The sequence below is a fragment of the Dioscorea cayenensis genome, chromosome 11, assembly GCF_009730915.1.
Source record: "Dioscorea cayenensis subsp. rotundata cultivar TDr96_F1 chromosome 11, TDr96_F1_v2_PseudoChromosome.rev07_lg8_w22 25.fasta, whole genome shotgun sequence".
NCBI lineage: Eukaryota > Viridiplantae > Streptophyta > Magnoliopsida > Dioscoreales > Dioscoreaceae > Dioscorea > Dioscorea cayenensis.
The window spans coordinates 17,455,135-17,471,441 of record NC_052481.1 but is presented as its reverse complement, the minus strand read 5'-3'; the positions used below and the strand labels follow the sequence as shown (position 1 = coordinate 17,471,441).

Below are 16,307 nucleotides of genomic sequence, written 5' to 3'. Positions count from 1 at the left end.
TTTCCCTAACAAAGCGAAGTTGAACTCCTCAAGATTGATAATGCCCCATCCTCCAGCTTCCTCGGCTGGCACAAAGGTTTCCAATTAACCAAACGGCACTTGGGCTTATCGATATTCGAGCCTCTCCAAAGAAAATCTCTTATGATGAGATCAATATCTCGAAGAACCCAGAAGGGAAGTTTGAAGATGGACATCCAATATGTTAGAATAGTAGACAATACCGAATTTATCTAAATGAGTCTGCCTTCTAAAGAAAGGAAACTGGCCTTCCATAAACCAAGCTTAATTCTGATCAAGGCGAAAAGTTTTTCCCAATCCTCTTTTTCAGTTGCCTCCCAGCTAGTAGATAAACTATTATTAAATTCTTGTTATGTTTATCTTATTTATAAGATTATTATGCAATTAAATTGTGGGAGTAACCTTAGATTATTCCATAACCTTTGCAAAAACACCTAATTTAAATTTTAACTTAACCTTTTTTAAAAAATCACAAGCTTAACTAATATATACACACACAGAATTTTTAATTAATTCATGATTTTGAATTTTTCCTAAGAAAAAAAAAACCATACCTAAACAACCAAACATATTGATATATATATATATATCCGTGGATGTTCCAATGAGCTGACCATGCACTATTAAAATTTACAAATAATCATAAATACTTGTGGGAAGGCGCTATCGACCACTCGCTTTCCCTTATAATTCATGTTTTGTCATTGTATATACATAATTTTCTTGTTAAATTATCCATTAGTAGCTATAAATTTATAATTTTTTGGAAAACTTCTTCCAACATTTTTCTATAGTTCTCCAATTTTTTTTTAATCTTGATTATTTAAATTTTTTATAATGCTAAAAATATTTTTATTTCATGGATGCAGAGGCGAGCTCAACTCCCTTCAGTTCAAATGCAAGTGTGTCAGAGCAGGCGGCGAGCATGTCCCTATTGAGCCCAGTGAAAAACATATTGGGAGGAAAGCATGTTTTTCTTATGCCAACGATCTTCGGGTCTATTGATACACGGGTCGCCGATAGAACTCTCACCGAGTGGTGAGAGTTCGATTCTCGGCTGAGGGCACATTTCTGGGAGTTGTGAATAGTGGTTGTGTACGGGTGATTCCAGCGCCCACATGAGTGCGGCCCCATTCCCACTTGTTCCATCGAGACTTGTGCATGTCCCTGGGTCTCTAGTGGGTTCGCCCCGTTCCTCTTTCCCAAAAAAAAAAAAAACATGCTTTTCTTATGTCCTGGATATATAAATGTATTGGTGAGCTCACCATCTCGGTGAACTGTAGCATAGAGTGGTGCATGCGAGCATTATTAGGGATAAATTATTAATTTTATATAAAAGTTAGATTTATAAATAATAATTTAAAAATAAGGATCTTTTAGGGATATAAAAAATATAAGAAATTCTTTATGGAATTTGGAAGAATAGGAGGATCTCCTCTTACTTTTATCATATCCTTATTTAAAATTTTTAATAAAATAACAAATTCTATAATCTCGGGGACCATCGTCCAATATTATAAAAAAAATATAATAATTACAAATGGTTGCCACGGAAGATACTAAAAATCACAAACATTTTTATGATTTAAATTTAATTCTTTTTTCAGTCATTGACATATACATCTTAAAAAAAATAATATATATACTCTTATAATTAGTATTTTTTTAATTTTATGAGTTTGTGTGTATATACGCTTTAGAAAAGTTTTAAAAAATATAAATAAAAATAAATTTAAATAAAGAATTGAAATTTAATAATAAAAATATTTATTTAGAATGATTTGTCCGCATTTTAAAAAAAAATATTGGTGAATCTTTCCAGCATTTCCTCAGTTGGAAATAATTAATAACTATATATTTTTTTATTCTCCGAATCTGTCAATTTTCTTTTATTTCATATATCAAATAAAAAGTTAATTATTTGGTCATGCAACTCTAAGCACACTACAAAAGTAGCACTACCCGTGCACCAGTGAGTTCTTATCCCTTCTCTTCAATCCTCCTAAATTTCTTCATAACAAAGATGAGCACCACTTCTCACATCCGCAAGAACGGAGATGCAATTCCGGTGGCCGCCAGTCATGATCTCCGGCGACAGACAGTGTGTGTGACTGGTGCCGGCGGGTTCATCGGATCATGGCTTGTGAAACTTCTACTTCTCAAGGGATACAACGTTAGAGGGACAGTCCGAAACATAGGTTATATTCTCTACCCTCTTATTATTAGTATCTTAAGTTATTTGAGTCGTTGGCACAAGCGAGCCTGCATGTGACCCCTGGTGGCATCAGGCGAGCTTGCGGCAGTTCCGGCGTCAGCAAGGTTGGGGTATTTTTGATATTTTAGGGGGAAAAAACCAACTTCACAGGGACTGAACAGAAATAAAACCAAAAACGGAGGGACAGTAAAATATAAGAAAATACTAGAGGGATTGATATGGGTAATTGAAAAGTATTAGGGACTAAAAAATAAATTTTTTAAATAAAAGTATAATCTACTCGAGAGCATTTCATAAAACAATTTTAATTTTTTTTAATAACATTTAAGGTTTTATTTATATTACTTATAATATTAATAATTAAAAACATTAATTACACCTAATTATTTATGTAATAAATACCCGTAATCTTTTAAAATCCAAGATAATTTCTATGGCAGGAATTGTTTAATTATATTATTTTTTATATGATATTGCTTTAAAACTTCTTATAAAATTTTAAAATCTCCTATACGAAGCCGGAGAAAATACCTAGTATATATAATGATATAATTTAACAATCAATGTAGAGGATATGAAGAACTTGCACTTGAAAGGATTGGAAGGAGCTGAGGAAAGACTGATATTGTACAAAGCTGATGTGTTGGATTATGAAAGCATTTGTTTGGCATTTGACGGTTGCGATGGCATCTTCCATGTTGCTTCTCCGGTGACCAATGATCCGGTGATCAGTGATTTATAAGTTTTGTATAATGCTCTTGTTGTACTTTGAAATCCATGTAAATTTGAGCTTCTTTTGGTTTTGTGGGTGCAGGAAAAGGTGAAAGTGGCGGTGGCGGGCACAATGAATGCAGTTAATGCGGCAGCGAAATCCGGTGTTCGCCGATTTGTATTCACTTCTTCAATTGGAGCTGTTCACATGAACCCTAACAGAAGCTCAGACGCTGTCTTGGATGAAAATTGCTGGAGTGATCTTGAATACTGCAAGAAAACAAAAGTTTGTTTCTTACCATTTGAACTAGTATTTTTTTTTTTTTTAATTTTACCTCCACTTTTTATTCGGAGATTTAATATCTAATGGACTCGATACAATTTATTTTAATTCGCAAGCCGATAAAATTTAGAGGTACATAATTTGAGACATATTTACATAGCTAAGATTGTTAAAAATATTTGTCCAGATTTATATAGTGATTAAAGAAGAAAAATATGAAATTTTAATTTGTAATGACAGTAATATTCTAATACTGATCAAATTCAATTAGTTTTGTATCACCATATAAGATTATTAGATATAAATCAAACATTATTTTCATACTCAACTCAATCAAAAACAATACAAACATAATAAGATATAGGATGAAAGTTTATACGTTCAAATTTATATTTATCACTTAATTGCTATCGAACTAGTAATTACTCTATCAAAAATTTGTTTGAATACAAATACATACTTAGATAATATGCAACCATATGTGGTTTTGTTCTTATATATGATCATATAATTTAGACTTTTTAATGTATAAAATAAAAGCGTTGCTACAATAAATTAGTTAATTATGTTTTATTAGTTAATTATGTTTTTTTTATACTTAAACACACCAAACAATTAATAGTCAGTTAAAAATTGATCAACAGCATTGGTACTGCTATGGAAAAATGTTGGCGGAGCTCGTGGCAATGGACATAGCTAAAAAAAGAGAGTTGGATTTAGTGGTGGTAGTACCTCCACTGACAGTGGGACCAATGTTACAACCCATATTGAATGCAAGTTGCTTTAGGGTTTTCACTTACATGAGAGGAACCAAAAAAGCATACCGTAATGCTGTCATGGCCTTAGTTGATGTTAAGGATGTTGCTCAAGCTCACATACATGTTTATGAAGTAGACCCTAATGCTTCAGGCCGATATTTATGCATAGCAACAGTGGTTCACCGAAGCAAATTTGTTCAAATGCTTTCAGAGATGTTTTCAAAGTATCCCATCACAAATGAGTGAGTCATACTGTTTTAAAATTAAAGATATATGTTTCATTAATTTGAGGAAGATGGTAGTAAATTAATCAAAAATATTATAATAAAATTTTTTAAAAAATTATGGAAATAGATGTTTCTAAAATGGATATATAGGTTACGGATGTAAACATGCATCAATAATAAACGAAATAATTTGGAATATATACTTTAGCTTAGATTAAAAAAAATGATGATAAATATTTAATATATTCTATATTGTGTTAGATGCATGGATTAATAAATCTAAAAGCCTAGGTCAATTAAGAAAAAATTTAACAAACATAAAGGCAATGTATATTTAATTAGATGAGGTTGCACTTGTTGATTATGTATTAATTCTTTATCAATATATTGAGTTTGGCTTGTTTCTAGGTGTGAAGATAAGGTAAACCCAAGGGTTAAGCCTTACAAATTTTCAAACAAAAGACTTCAGGAACTTGGACTAGAGTATACACCAATAAAGAAAAGCCTATATGAAACAGTCGAGAGCTTGCAAGAGAAGGGCCACCTCCCTCCTGCTCACATGCTTCTTGTGTCACCAAGAATTCCTTCTTCTCTTTAAAATATTTATGGCACCTGTTTGTTTACTCCTAACTGTCTCTTGTGGAAAAAGACCAAATGAAATGAAAATTTTCTCCAAGCAAGAAAGAGCTGAGGTAACTATTTAATCGTATAATATTGAGTCTGCTTTTAATTTTTTCCTAAGAAATAAGTGAAGTATTTCATTGCAGTCTCACATGTCTCATACACCCAAACTAAGTTCTTTAGTATGACTTTAGTCCCACATAAAATGTGGAGAAGTCTTTTTCCTCACCTTATATAGGTTTTGTATCATTAGTACTTTGATTAGGGTTTTAAGAGAGCATTAGGCTATGTTTTACACCACACGCGTGCACGCTTGGCTGGCTATTCATGTTTTGCTTCCTAACTTAATTTTTTGTGAGGTTGTTTATTTTTTTAATTTTTTTTTGGCATCCTATCAATAGTTGCATTCCTAGCCGTTGATCTTCCCAACAGATAGAAATCTATCTATTGTGGAACCAACTGGTTTATATACATCATTCCAAAACCCTAATCGTAGCTACATTGTTCATCTTCCACATTAATTTTCCTCCTAGATGTGAGTTTTGCATACGAGCTTCCTTGAAGTTGTCATCATCTTCACTGTCTACTTCACCTGAATCTGGTGTTTCTGCCCTTGCAAAACCTCATCCTCAACCTTGCTAGTCGAGGAGTTCATCCATCCCGGGGGTTAACGTTTCCTGGCGCTTGGAGTGACGTCGGCAAATCTTACACGAGGAAGGCCGATTCAGCATTAGGGCAGTTCTTACGCACACCTACCCCATGCTGGAGATTTCTTAACCTTTATGTATGAATTATTGTTGAATTTTAACTGTTTGCTAAAATTATCTTTGATTTCTATAGTATTAGCTTGTGGTTGATGAAGTTTTCTTGATCTCTACAGTAATTGTTTGTGTCATTTGCATGCTATACGGACAAGTATTTCCAACAATCTAACACTAAATTGTGTTCTTATACATATTATGTTTGCAAGTGTATTTTTGTATTATGTATTTCTACAAGCATATTCTGTAATATTAGACTTATGTATGTATAATAGTGTATACTATATTTCCATACATATACTTTTATACACTATATTTCTATACGTAAAAAAATCCTGTATGTTATATTTCTGCACGTAAAATCCTATTCATACATATAACCTATGTATATCATATTTTATATTTATAATTCTACAGTACTATATTTCTGTAAGTTTATTTCTGCAATTTATTTTTTTATTTCTAAATTTTGAAAACTTGAAAACTTGCTTATGTCACATTAGTAGCCCTTGAACGTGATTAATGTACACTTCACACACAATGAATGCACAATCTGGTACCTCTTGTAGACTAGTCAAGTTTGACGGCAAAGTGAACTTTAGGAGGTGGAAAAATCATGACAAATTTTGGTTGTACACCTTAGGACTGCACATAGCCCTTACACTAGCCCTTGATTATGATTTTTCTAATCTTGGTTTAGATGGACTTCGTCGATTATCAATTTCAATTGTAAACCAAACCTCTAGTTCCTCAGCTCCTTGTAAAACTCTTGAAGAGATTGATTTTCACTACCGCCATAGAATCCTTAGCATTGTATCTGAACGCCTTTATAACAAATACTTTGATTATAAGACTGCTAATTATATACTGCATGCTTTAGAAAAGAAGTATAGCTCTGACAATGGCACTAGCTAGGATCATTTAGCTGAGTATAGAGTTTGAGAACTACAAGATGGTAGATGGGGTAGATATGGGAGCAGATGCATACCTTTTAGGACTACCTTAGTGCCATAGAGAAGTGTGCTCCTATGTACAATGAGAGCCACATTGTGTCCATTTGCTTGAACAAGCTACCACCTTCTTGATCAAGCTTTACAAATGGACTTAGGCACAAGATTGATTCCTTAGACCTTGTAGGAGTTTATAACACTATTATAATTGAGATAGCCAAACGGATTTTCTCTAAGGTTGTTGATTCTCACAAGGGCTAGGTCTATCTTGCTGAGCATAGTGATAGCTCAATAGTTCTAAGAGTTCTCACTTTTTTCCTAGAGGTTCACTACAATAAAATAAAATAAAATAATCTATAGCAGCAGATTTTTCCGTTGCTACAAGTATTACTTTAGCCACTATAAACATATAGCGGCGGATTAAAATGTTGCCATTAAAACCTTAGTCGTAGTAGAGTTTGGACTGATTTGTACATCTATAATGACAGATTGATTATAGCACCTATAGTGGCGGAATTTCCGCCTCTACAGTGTTCTATAGCCCCCAACAATTCCTTCCATCTACTTATGTTAAACTTGTCGTATCAAACATTATCTCTATCACAACACTATAATTGTGATGGTATTAGACAAATAGCTTCACCATTTATTAGATCATATAATGTTTTTATCAAAAGTCAAAAAAAAAATTTAAAAAAAAAAGACAAAAATTCATAATAAAATGATAAGAACCCACTCCACATCAAAAGTTTATCATCTACATAATTGCTAGGAATTAGCCTTGTGTTTTTCTATGAAAATGGACTGTTGAGGATTGACAATTAATTTTTCTCCAATAGCATTTGAAGATATGCAAACCATATTGGTGACATAAGATCATAGAGAGGCTGCTCCGATTTGCAACATTAAATGAAAATCAAAATGAATATGGTGTCTATACTAAAAAAAACAAACCATTATCATTTTAAAGACAAAAAAAACTCACACCCATAGAGAGAACACACATGCCAAGCTGAATTTGTGGTTTATGTAAATTGAAAACCTAGCATGATAAATTGAAGATTATATTGATACAATTAATGAATTATAAAATAGTATTAATATAAGGGAAGCGTAAATAAAAAAGAGTTCTCATTTGTATATTTAGGATAACTATGTAGAGTAAGAGATGTAATAGGCCGAAGTCTCCACATACCAAAGTCACTAGCACATGGATAATTCTAGTAAAGTGACACACCCCTGCTTGCGTGTGTCCGCAAGTGCACGGGTCGTTCAAGTAATAAAGTGTACCCAACGGGTCAGGTAGTCAAATCCACAGGGAATAGGGCTACTAGTACTAACTGCTTTTCTGCTATCTAACCTAATGAATGAGATGATGTGATGGTCTAATGTGCAAAGAAATTAATACCGAAAACGAATATACAAAAGTAAAATAGAGGGAGATCTCATTCAATAGAAGTGGGGTATCCGGGTGATGCTCCCCTTAGGATTCAGGTATTAGGTACTAGGTGTACAAAGTGTTTCTAAAAATAGTAGGTTAAGTCATGAAAATCCAAAAATAATCAGATCCTTTCTCCAGATCACCGATACTAGTCCTCTACAGGGTCCCGATGTTGAAATCTCTTAGTCTCAACACCTCACACCACATTTGACCGCATAACACTCTAGGGATTCAAAAAGATGTATCCAATTCCTAAGAATAGACTTAACCCTACTTCTAGGTGAAAGGTCCCTAACCCCCTATGAGGTCCCAGCTAAGAACTCTCTCAACACCTCACACCACATATGGTTGGTTAGAGCTAAGGGAATACGTAGATAGAATACACCAATCGGAGAGGAAATGGGGCGGTCTACTATCTCATGACTCACCCTCTCAACCCTCTTCAATCTTGAGATTCTAACCCTAATGGAGACCTCTCTCTCACCAAGGTGAATAATTCATGCAAACCAAAAAACCATAAGATCAATAAGGCAAGAAATCATTAAGAAAAAAAGATTGAAACCCAACCAAACCCGGATTAAATAGAAACACAAAGCAAATCCACATAAGGTTAGAATCCTAGGGTTCACAAGCCCAAATACCCTCTAGGGGTTTAACTCTCCATGGAGAAATATACAAAACATATAATCAATGAATATATATGCACTGATGGCCTTGATGGATAGTTTCAACATTTTGATGGAATCCACTCCGAAGCTAGGGTCACCGGTGGCTTCCTTGATCCTTATGTCGCACAAAAGTCTCCCAAATTGTACTTTCATGATCTATCTTTGCTTCCTTTTCTCTCTAAAAGCTTTACAACCCTATTTCCACAAAGGAACACCAAATACAATTTATGAGACATAAACATGATAAAAATGATGCTCAAAGCATGTAAACCATATAAAGAAATATGTTCACTCAAGCACTTATCATAAAGTAACACATTTTCAAGTATGAGGAACGTAATTTCAGGACTTATTAAGTACAATCACATAACTTTCTAATATAGAGAAAAAAGTTCATGTTTATTAAGCTAACAGAAATCTGACAAGTTGCAAGTGTATATCACGGATATAACAAAGAAAGGAGATGATAGTGGAAACAATTACTTGCCTCTTCAGCCACTTTCCTAGCCTCCAACATGTTAGGTTTGTTCCCAAAAAGGGCCATAATTGTGCTGGCATTGCCTAATTTAAAATCATACAAGAATTGTGATTCAGTTAATGAAATGAAGACTTACTAGGATAGCAAGAAAGATTCAAAATAACATATCCAGCTGTTCGGTTAAGAGATCCCAATCCAATAGCAAAATTGAGTATCTTAGAACATATTTTTCTTTAATATAGTGCATCACAACTATTTTTGATCAAGATTTTGTCAATCAACTTCCCAAAATTTAATGAAAAACATGAGGTCAAGATACCTGATAAGCTCTAAATTTTAATTCCAAGAATGTCCATTATTTAAAAGAACTTTATTGTCCATGCTTTATAATTATGAAAGTATGAATATCTAGAATAAATCACAAGGAAATAGACTATAAACACAAAAATAACCTCAGAGAAACAACGACAGAAAGATGCAATAAAAATTGCATTCAGAAGATAGCATACTAGAAACCTAAGGAGAGGAGTGATAGCCAAAAAATAAAACCAAATTCACTTTTACCTTGTGCTTGAAGTTCATGAACCCATTTCTTTGCTCTGATAAAAGAGGCCTGCACCAAAACAATGACACCTTTAGTAATTAATTTTAGTTTTGAAAAAAAAAAATTCATAACTATAACAGTCTTTAAATTGTCATTAGAAGGCTCTATATGATCAAAATGTAACATTAAGTTAAGCCACATTACATCTGTAGACTACAGAGTCTCAAATTGTAGCCCAACAAATAGTTGCCAGTTCTTGCAAGTAAACTAGAATTTATTTGGCACAACCACACCTGCTATAATGGAACTATAGTCCTGATGTACTAATACCCAATATTTCATCTTTTCTAATAATTGGTTTTAGTGATGTTACTCGGCAACCACTAGCAGATGAGAGGTCATGAATCAAGATAATGAGTAAAGTAAGCTAAAGCTAGAGTCTAATACATTAGCCTATATTATTGCACATACCCAATTTGATTTTTAGAATAATCTGCTAAGAAACCTCACTCATCACTAACAATAACTATGGAAGCATTTAGTATTAATTTTAAAACATACAAATTCAACATCTGGTTTAGTTTACATTCAAAGCAGGTTAGGCAAGCTTAGTAGAATATTTAACACACAAGAATTTCCCCCATTGGAAAATTCAATGTTTAAACCTGTCTATATCATCTGACTAGGTAAATTATTGTATAGGGCTTCCTTTTCCTAGTGTTTTAATTACTAATCAGATTGTTTAGTTAATTCAATAATTGAAAATTGACCATGAAAGGCCTATTTAAAATTGTGAAGCATGGTTCATTAAACTAATCTGGTTGGTCAGGTCATACAAAATTATGGTTGTTGGTGCACCTCTATAGTATATAGGGACTAAGTTGTGGTACCTCTCCTACCCTAATGTATCCCAGATTAATAGTGACAACTTATGTTTTTGTTACTATTACAATAATAATTGTGACAATGTAGTATATGTCACAATTTAGTCATCAATATTAATATATTAATAGTGGCAAAGTTTCTTTTGTCAAATATTCATCACGAAAAGCATATAATATTTGGTGTTAAAAATTTATTGATGAGAATGATGTGTAATTGTGACAAGACATATTATCATCACTACAATATTCCATTTGTTGTGGCGAAAGTGTTTTCTGTCACTCAACATATATTTTTTGTTACAATAGTTTTGTCACAAAAAATTAAACCATTCAGTGTCTACTAAATATTATCACAAAAAGTAAATTTCTTAACCATGTTATGTTGTGTAATGTTTATAAAGTATGTTTCCCCTTTAATTTGATATTGTTGCAGTTTTAGAAATAATATTTCCGTTTAAGAAATGAGGTTTAGTTTAAAAAAGTATGTCTCTATTTAAATATTGTGTTTTCTGTTTAAAAAATGACTTCTCTGTTTAAGAATTGATGTCTTCATTTAAGAATTCAGGTCTCCGTTTAAAAATTTAACTTTTTCGCTTAAGAATTTGTGAATACTGCTTAATGTATTGTTATTATTGCAGGCTTATGATTATGGCGGTAATCCTAGTTAATGGGCAATGCTACTTGACACCGGTAGTGGAATCCGTGGCTGAATTGAAAGTTCACATGACCCCTCGACACTGGGAGATCATTCGAAGGACACCATTTGCAGCATTCACTGAGCTGGAAGCTGTATTCCAAGAGAGGGCCCTTCTTGATTCTCTGTTGCAATAGTATGATGACCGCACCAATAAATTTAGGATCGGAGTAAGCCTGCTGAGTTTCAGGCCTGAAGATGTGTCTCTTGTTCTTGGTCTGTTTTACGATGGAGACGCAGTCCTATTTCAGAAGAAGAAAACACACTCACCTTTCTAAGAGAGGTATTTATTGATAACCCACGAGAGACACAGAGACTCCATCAAGAGAACTCTTGAGCAACTTGCTCAGCAGAGGGGAGAATAAGAAAATTTTGTTAAACTCCTGATGTTGTACCTCATGGGTACAATCCTCTTCCCAAATACCTCATGCTCGATTCCAAATTGGATCGTTGATCATATCAATGATCTACCTGGCATGGGGCGATATGCATGGGCGCAGGCGACGCACAAGTGACTTCTAGAGGACGTTCCACAAGCTGCCGCACGAGTGTAAGCAAGATGCATTGGGAAGAAAGCCAACACAGGATACATTAAAGGTTGCTCGGTCGCACTGAACATCTGGTTTTATGAGCTGACCGACACTAGAAAAAAAGTGTATTTTGGCAAAATCCCAAGGATGCTGTCTTACGGTGAAAACAGTTACTGGAAGCAAGCATCGATGAAGACCATGTTGTCATCTCTCAAAGGAAAGGAGGTAACAAATCATGAACAATGTGTTTAAAAATAGTAGTTACATTTTAATTATAGTAGTTAGCATTTAACAATAGTAGTTTCTGTTTAAAAAACTTCCTTAGTGTTTACAGTTTTGGTTTTCTGTTTAAATATATGCGATACCGTTTAAATATATGATTTAAATATTTAAAAACATTTATTATTGTTTAAATTGAATGATTTCACTGAGATTGTGTTATTTACATATGTTAGTTTCCTCAGCTGGTCGCGGCGAATGTTGATGAAGATATATTTGTTCGAGCCACCCGTCGGGAGGATGCTATTGCTCCGCAACCATTTCCTCAAAGGCAAGATAAGAACCCAACCTCTTTTGCGTGCGCTCAACGTCGTTCCCCTACTTCCAGAATAACACGCGCATGCATTCATCGGTGCCAGAGAAGCCCTCCTACCCCACTCAACGCCAACACCCCCGCCCCCGACCGCGATAGTCCCCGATCGCCACAGACCCCCGACAGCGGCAGCCCCCCGATGGCAATGGGCGACGATGTCACTGCAGGCGTGCCAGATATTGATGACCGAGTTCCCTCTACTTGTCGCTCGGGTTGAGGCATTGGAAGGACGGTCACAATCGAATGCACTATCCCTATAAACAAATGAAGTACCCGGCACGGACGCTACTAGAAATAGCCCGAATGCAACAGAGGTAGCCCCGGTGATTGCCGACGGCGTCAGTGGGATGGCCTCAGATTTTGACGACGAGGACGTCATAGGGATGGTCACTAGAAGAGGGCCACGTTTGAAGAGGCTTGCATAAAGGAGAAAAAACAATAATGTCTCTCTCTCCACCGGCTGATGATGAAACAGTATTAGCACCATTGGCGGTTGACAAGATCATTAAGTCTGTTGCCATTGATGAAATCCCCATCTCAGTGGAACTGGCAGATGACAGTGTCGCATCGAACTTAGGCACAATCCCTCAACAACAAGAAGCAACAAAGGATGTGCCTCCCGTTGATGCTGTTGTTGTGGTCGCGCTTGACAAGATCGTTGACTCTTTGCTAATGAAATCCCCGTCTCAGTGGAATCGGCAGACGACAGTGCTGCATCGAAGATAGACACAATCTCTCAACAATAAGAAGCAGCAAAGGATGTGTCTCCGGTTGATGCTGTCGTAATGCCCGCATCGAAGAAAGATATTGCTGGTGCTTAACACTAAGAACTGTCAACAACGGTGCCGTATAATGATCCAAAAAATGCTGTTGACGAGGGGCAAGGAAACATCAATGAAAAAACAGTGATTGTTGTTAACGATGACAGTGTGGTCCTTGCTAACCAACAATACGAAGAAGTGCGGAAGGACTTTATTCCGAAGAAAAAAAGATACCCCGGCCACGTGAGCCTAGTCAAATTCTAGCAGGAGTTAATAAGGATTTTCCTCAACTGCTGTATGGACTCATAAGTATGAAGTTTTTATGTTATATTTTAAATATATATGTTTTCATTTAAGTTATGTAGGTTCTGTTTAAATATTAGTGTTATCATTTAAAATTATGATTTACCTTTTAACTTTGGTTGTTTCAATTTAAATATTTACATTATCATTTAAAAATATATATTTTCCACTTAACTATTTGTGTTTTTGTTTAATTATATCTGCTACCATTTAATCACAGGACTGTGGTCTGGAAGAATGACTGTGTCAGTAATACACGAGCTAGACTATTCATACCGCTAAACGGGAAGGAAATGGTGACAGATGATGTGATGGACGCATTCATATGCATAATTCAAAAGTCTCTGAAGAGAATACAATATCCATATAAGAAGCGTGCCTCCATCACACGACCACTGGCACTTTATATCCAAGGAAGAAGATGCGGCTAACATGACTCTCGCTATAATTGTAGATGTCGTGCGTAACCTGCATGATGTTAACATAGTCATCCTCCCAATAATCATGAATGGCCACTTCTATGTCGTGATTCTTGATAATGACAAACAAGAATATAGGCATTATTCTTCATACCAAAGTGAGGAGTACGACAGAGGTGCGTTTGAAATGGTAAGTTCTTTGATAAATAGAGTTTGATAAATAGTACTTTATTAATCGAGATTCTAACCTCAAATTGTATATCTCGACAGCGGAGACTATTCGACTATTGTGTTGACATGGAGTTCGGCGAGATGGTGACTCTAAAGTACCCGCTAGTTCACGATAGTGAAACCCTACGACAAAAACGAGGAAAAGTGTTGACTGGGCCGTCTATGTTATGCAGTTTATCAAACAATTACTTGATGATGAAATGCTACGGCTACCGCAAACGGGCGTCCCTTATTTGAGATTAAAGTATATTTCCCGCATACTTATGGAAGGGAGCACAGCTGGCATCATTGAGAAAGGTGATTCTTCGACTGGGGAAACAGAGTTGACCTAATATTGTTTTCAAATGTAAAACAGTTTTGTCATTTTAATTTAAATTCTATTCATTGTTTTCACTGACATGGTAAGATTTCTCATATAAATTCTATACGTTATAATGTCTGTATATTTATCTTTATTTGTTTAACTTTCAATTTTACTATTTAAATATCAGTGTTTCTTTTAAACTTTCAGTTTTTCTATTTAAATACCAATGTCTCTGTTTAACTTTCTATGTTAACCTTTAAGAATAAGCATTTCGGATTAACTTTCAGTATCACTTTTCAAATATCAAAGTCACTATTTAAAGATCAAATAATAACACATAAATAAGATTGTTTCTGTTTAAATTTTTGTTTATTTACAATACCTAGTCAGCGACAGTTTCATTGCAAGATCGACGATTGTGATCAAACGCGTTGCAGCGGCTACAACGTAACTCGGGGACCTCGGATAGTTGAGACTCAATCCTCTTCTATCTAGGACACCCAGGTTGCCTTCACGTGACAGACAGACGCAAATGCAGTTCTCGATTATCGTTCACAGGCTTGTCATGGTCGGGTATGGGGAAAATAGCTTCCTTATACGCCAATTTGTAATTGTCGACGGTGAAGTAGCTGCTAATATATCGATGAACGTTGGTGTCTGTATGCATTATTGCAACGCAAGCATCTTTGCATGGGATACCATAAACTTGCCATCTACGATATGAGCAAGTTTAATGCGATAGATCTTCGGAGTTGCTACACTGGTCATTCACTTCATAACACTCATTGACACAACGATCAACACGAAGATTTTGGCTTTCCACAACAAGTAGCTCTACTTTCGAATGTATGTCGGGCATAAGTAGGTCTCCCATTTGTTCGTTTGTTCACAACAGGTGTATAACATGCGCATCAGCTTGAACCTGTATAACGTAGAACACGTATACTAAAACACTGTTAAGCTAAGACACTGAAATTTAAACGGAAACAAACATTTTTAAATGATAACAAATTACATTAAGTGATTACCTTTACACTTAAACATAAACAACATTATTTAATCAGAAACAAGCAAGTTTAAAGGATAATAACCATTTTTAAGCATTAAATAAAATCAATATTCAAATACCATATGGAGTCGACCATTTTCGTCATCGATAAATACCGAGCTTCTTTGATCCATGCATTGAACAACTCTGTAATATTTGAATACATCTTGCCCCAACGTTTACCTCTAAACAGATAATTCAACCAATATGACATATCTGATTTATTAATCAACCAGTGATATGCTTTGGGTGATGTGGCCTACAGTTCATTCATGGTATCATCGAATTCTTTAACCGTGGATACCCACGCAATACGAAAGTATATAGACCAGCACTCCTCCTTCAATGCCTTCCTAAGTCTAACATTGGCTTTCATAAAATTGGCATCCAAGTGTCAGAGACAGTATACATGTGGGAAAGAGGGGAAGACCTTTGCAATGGCGTTCACAAGACCCTTAGACTTGTCCGACATAAATGTAATTATCTCTTCATAATCTCCTTCATCATATAAAGCATCACCTAAGTTCGAAATTAACCACGTCCAATTGGCATCGGTCTCGTTGTCTACAATATCGAAGACGACATGAAAAAAACTATTATTTCCATCTTTGCCTGTGGCACCCAATAGAGTACCCTGATACTTTCCAAGAAGGTGGGTACCATCGAGAAACAGTAGTAGCATGTAAGCCCTCTTGAATCCAATGATACAAGCACAGAAAGAAAAGAATGGACGTTTAAAATGCTTAATCTCTCTTTCCACAGTTGCAATGCTGCCGTGGTTTGTCTCAACCACCTTATCCTCGTATCAAAGCAAAAAATTGTAGCTGGAGATATCGCTGCCATCAAGAATCACCCGGGCATACTCT

At 35.1% G+C, this 16,307-nt stretch overlaps 1 protein-coding gene across 4 annotated transcripts in view; it reads left to right on the top strand.

Annotated features, from left to right (window-relative positions):
• The first annotated feature begins 1,990 nt into the window (after positions 1-1,990).
• Positions 1,991-16,307, top strand: part of LOC120272154 (cinnamoyl-CoA reductase 1-like) — a 36,596-nt gene continuing 22,279 nt past the window's right edge. The window contains exons 1-6 of one of the 4 annotated variants that reach the window (XR_005540167.1): positions 1,991-2,216; positions 2,803-2,957; positions 3,048-3,230; positions 3,872-4,227; positions 4,621-4,904; positions 5,476-5,629. Coding sequence is in view for 2 of the 4 variants with exons in the window: in XM_039278912.1 (XP_039134846.1) it covers positions 2,042-2,216; positions 2,803-2,957; positions 3,048-3,230; positions 3,872-4,227; positions 4,621-4,810 (1,059 nt within the window). In the remaining 2 variants the exon portion in view is untranslated. Of the gene's footprint in view, positions 2,217-2,802; positions 2,958-3,047; positions 3,231-3,871; positions 4,228-4,620; positions 5,186-5,366 lie in introns of those variants that run through there. The other 3 variants (XR_005540166.1, XM_039278912.1, XM_039278914.1) reach the window with 3 other exon arrangements.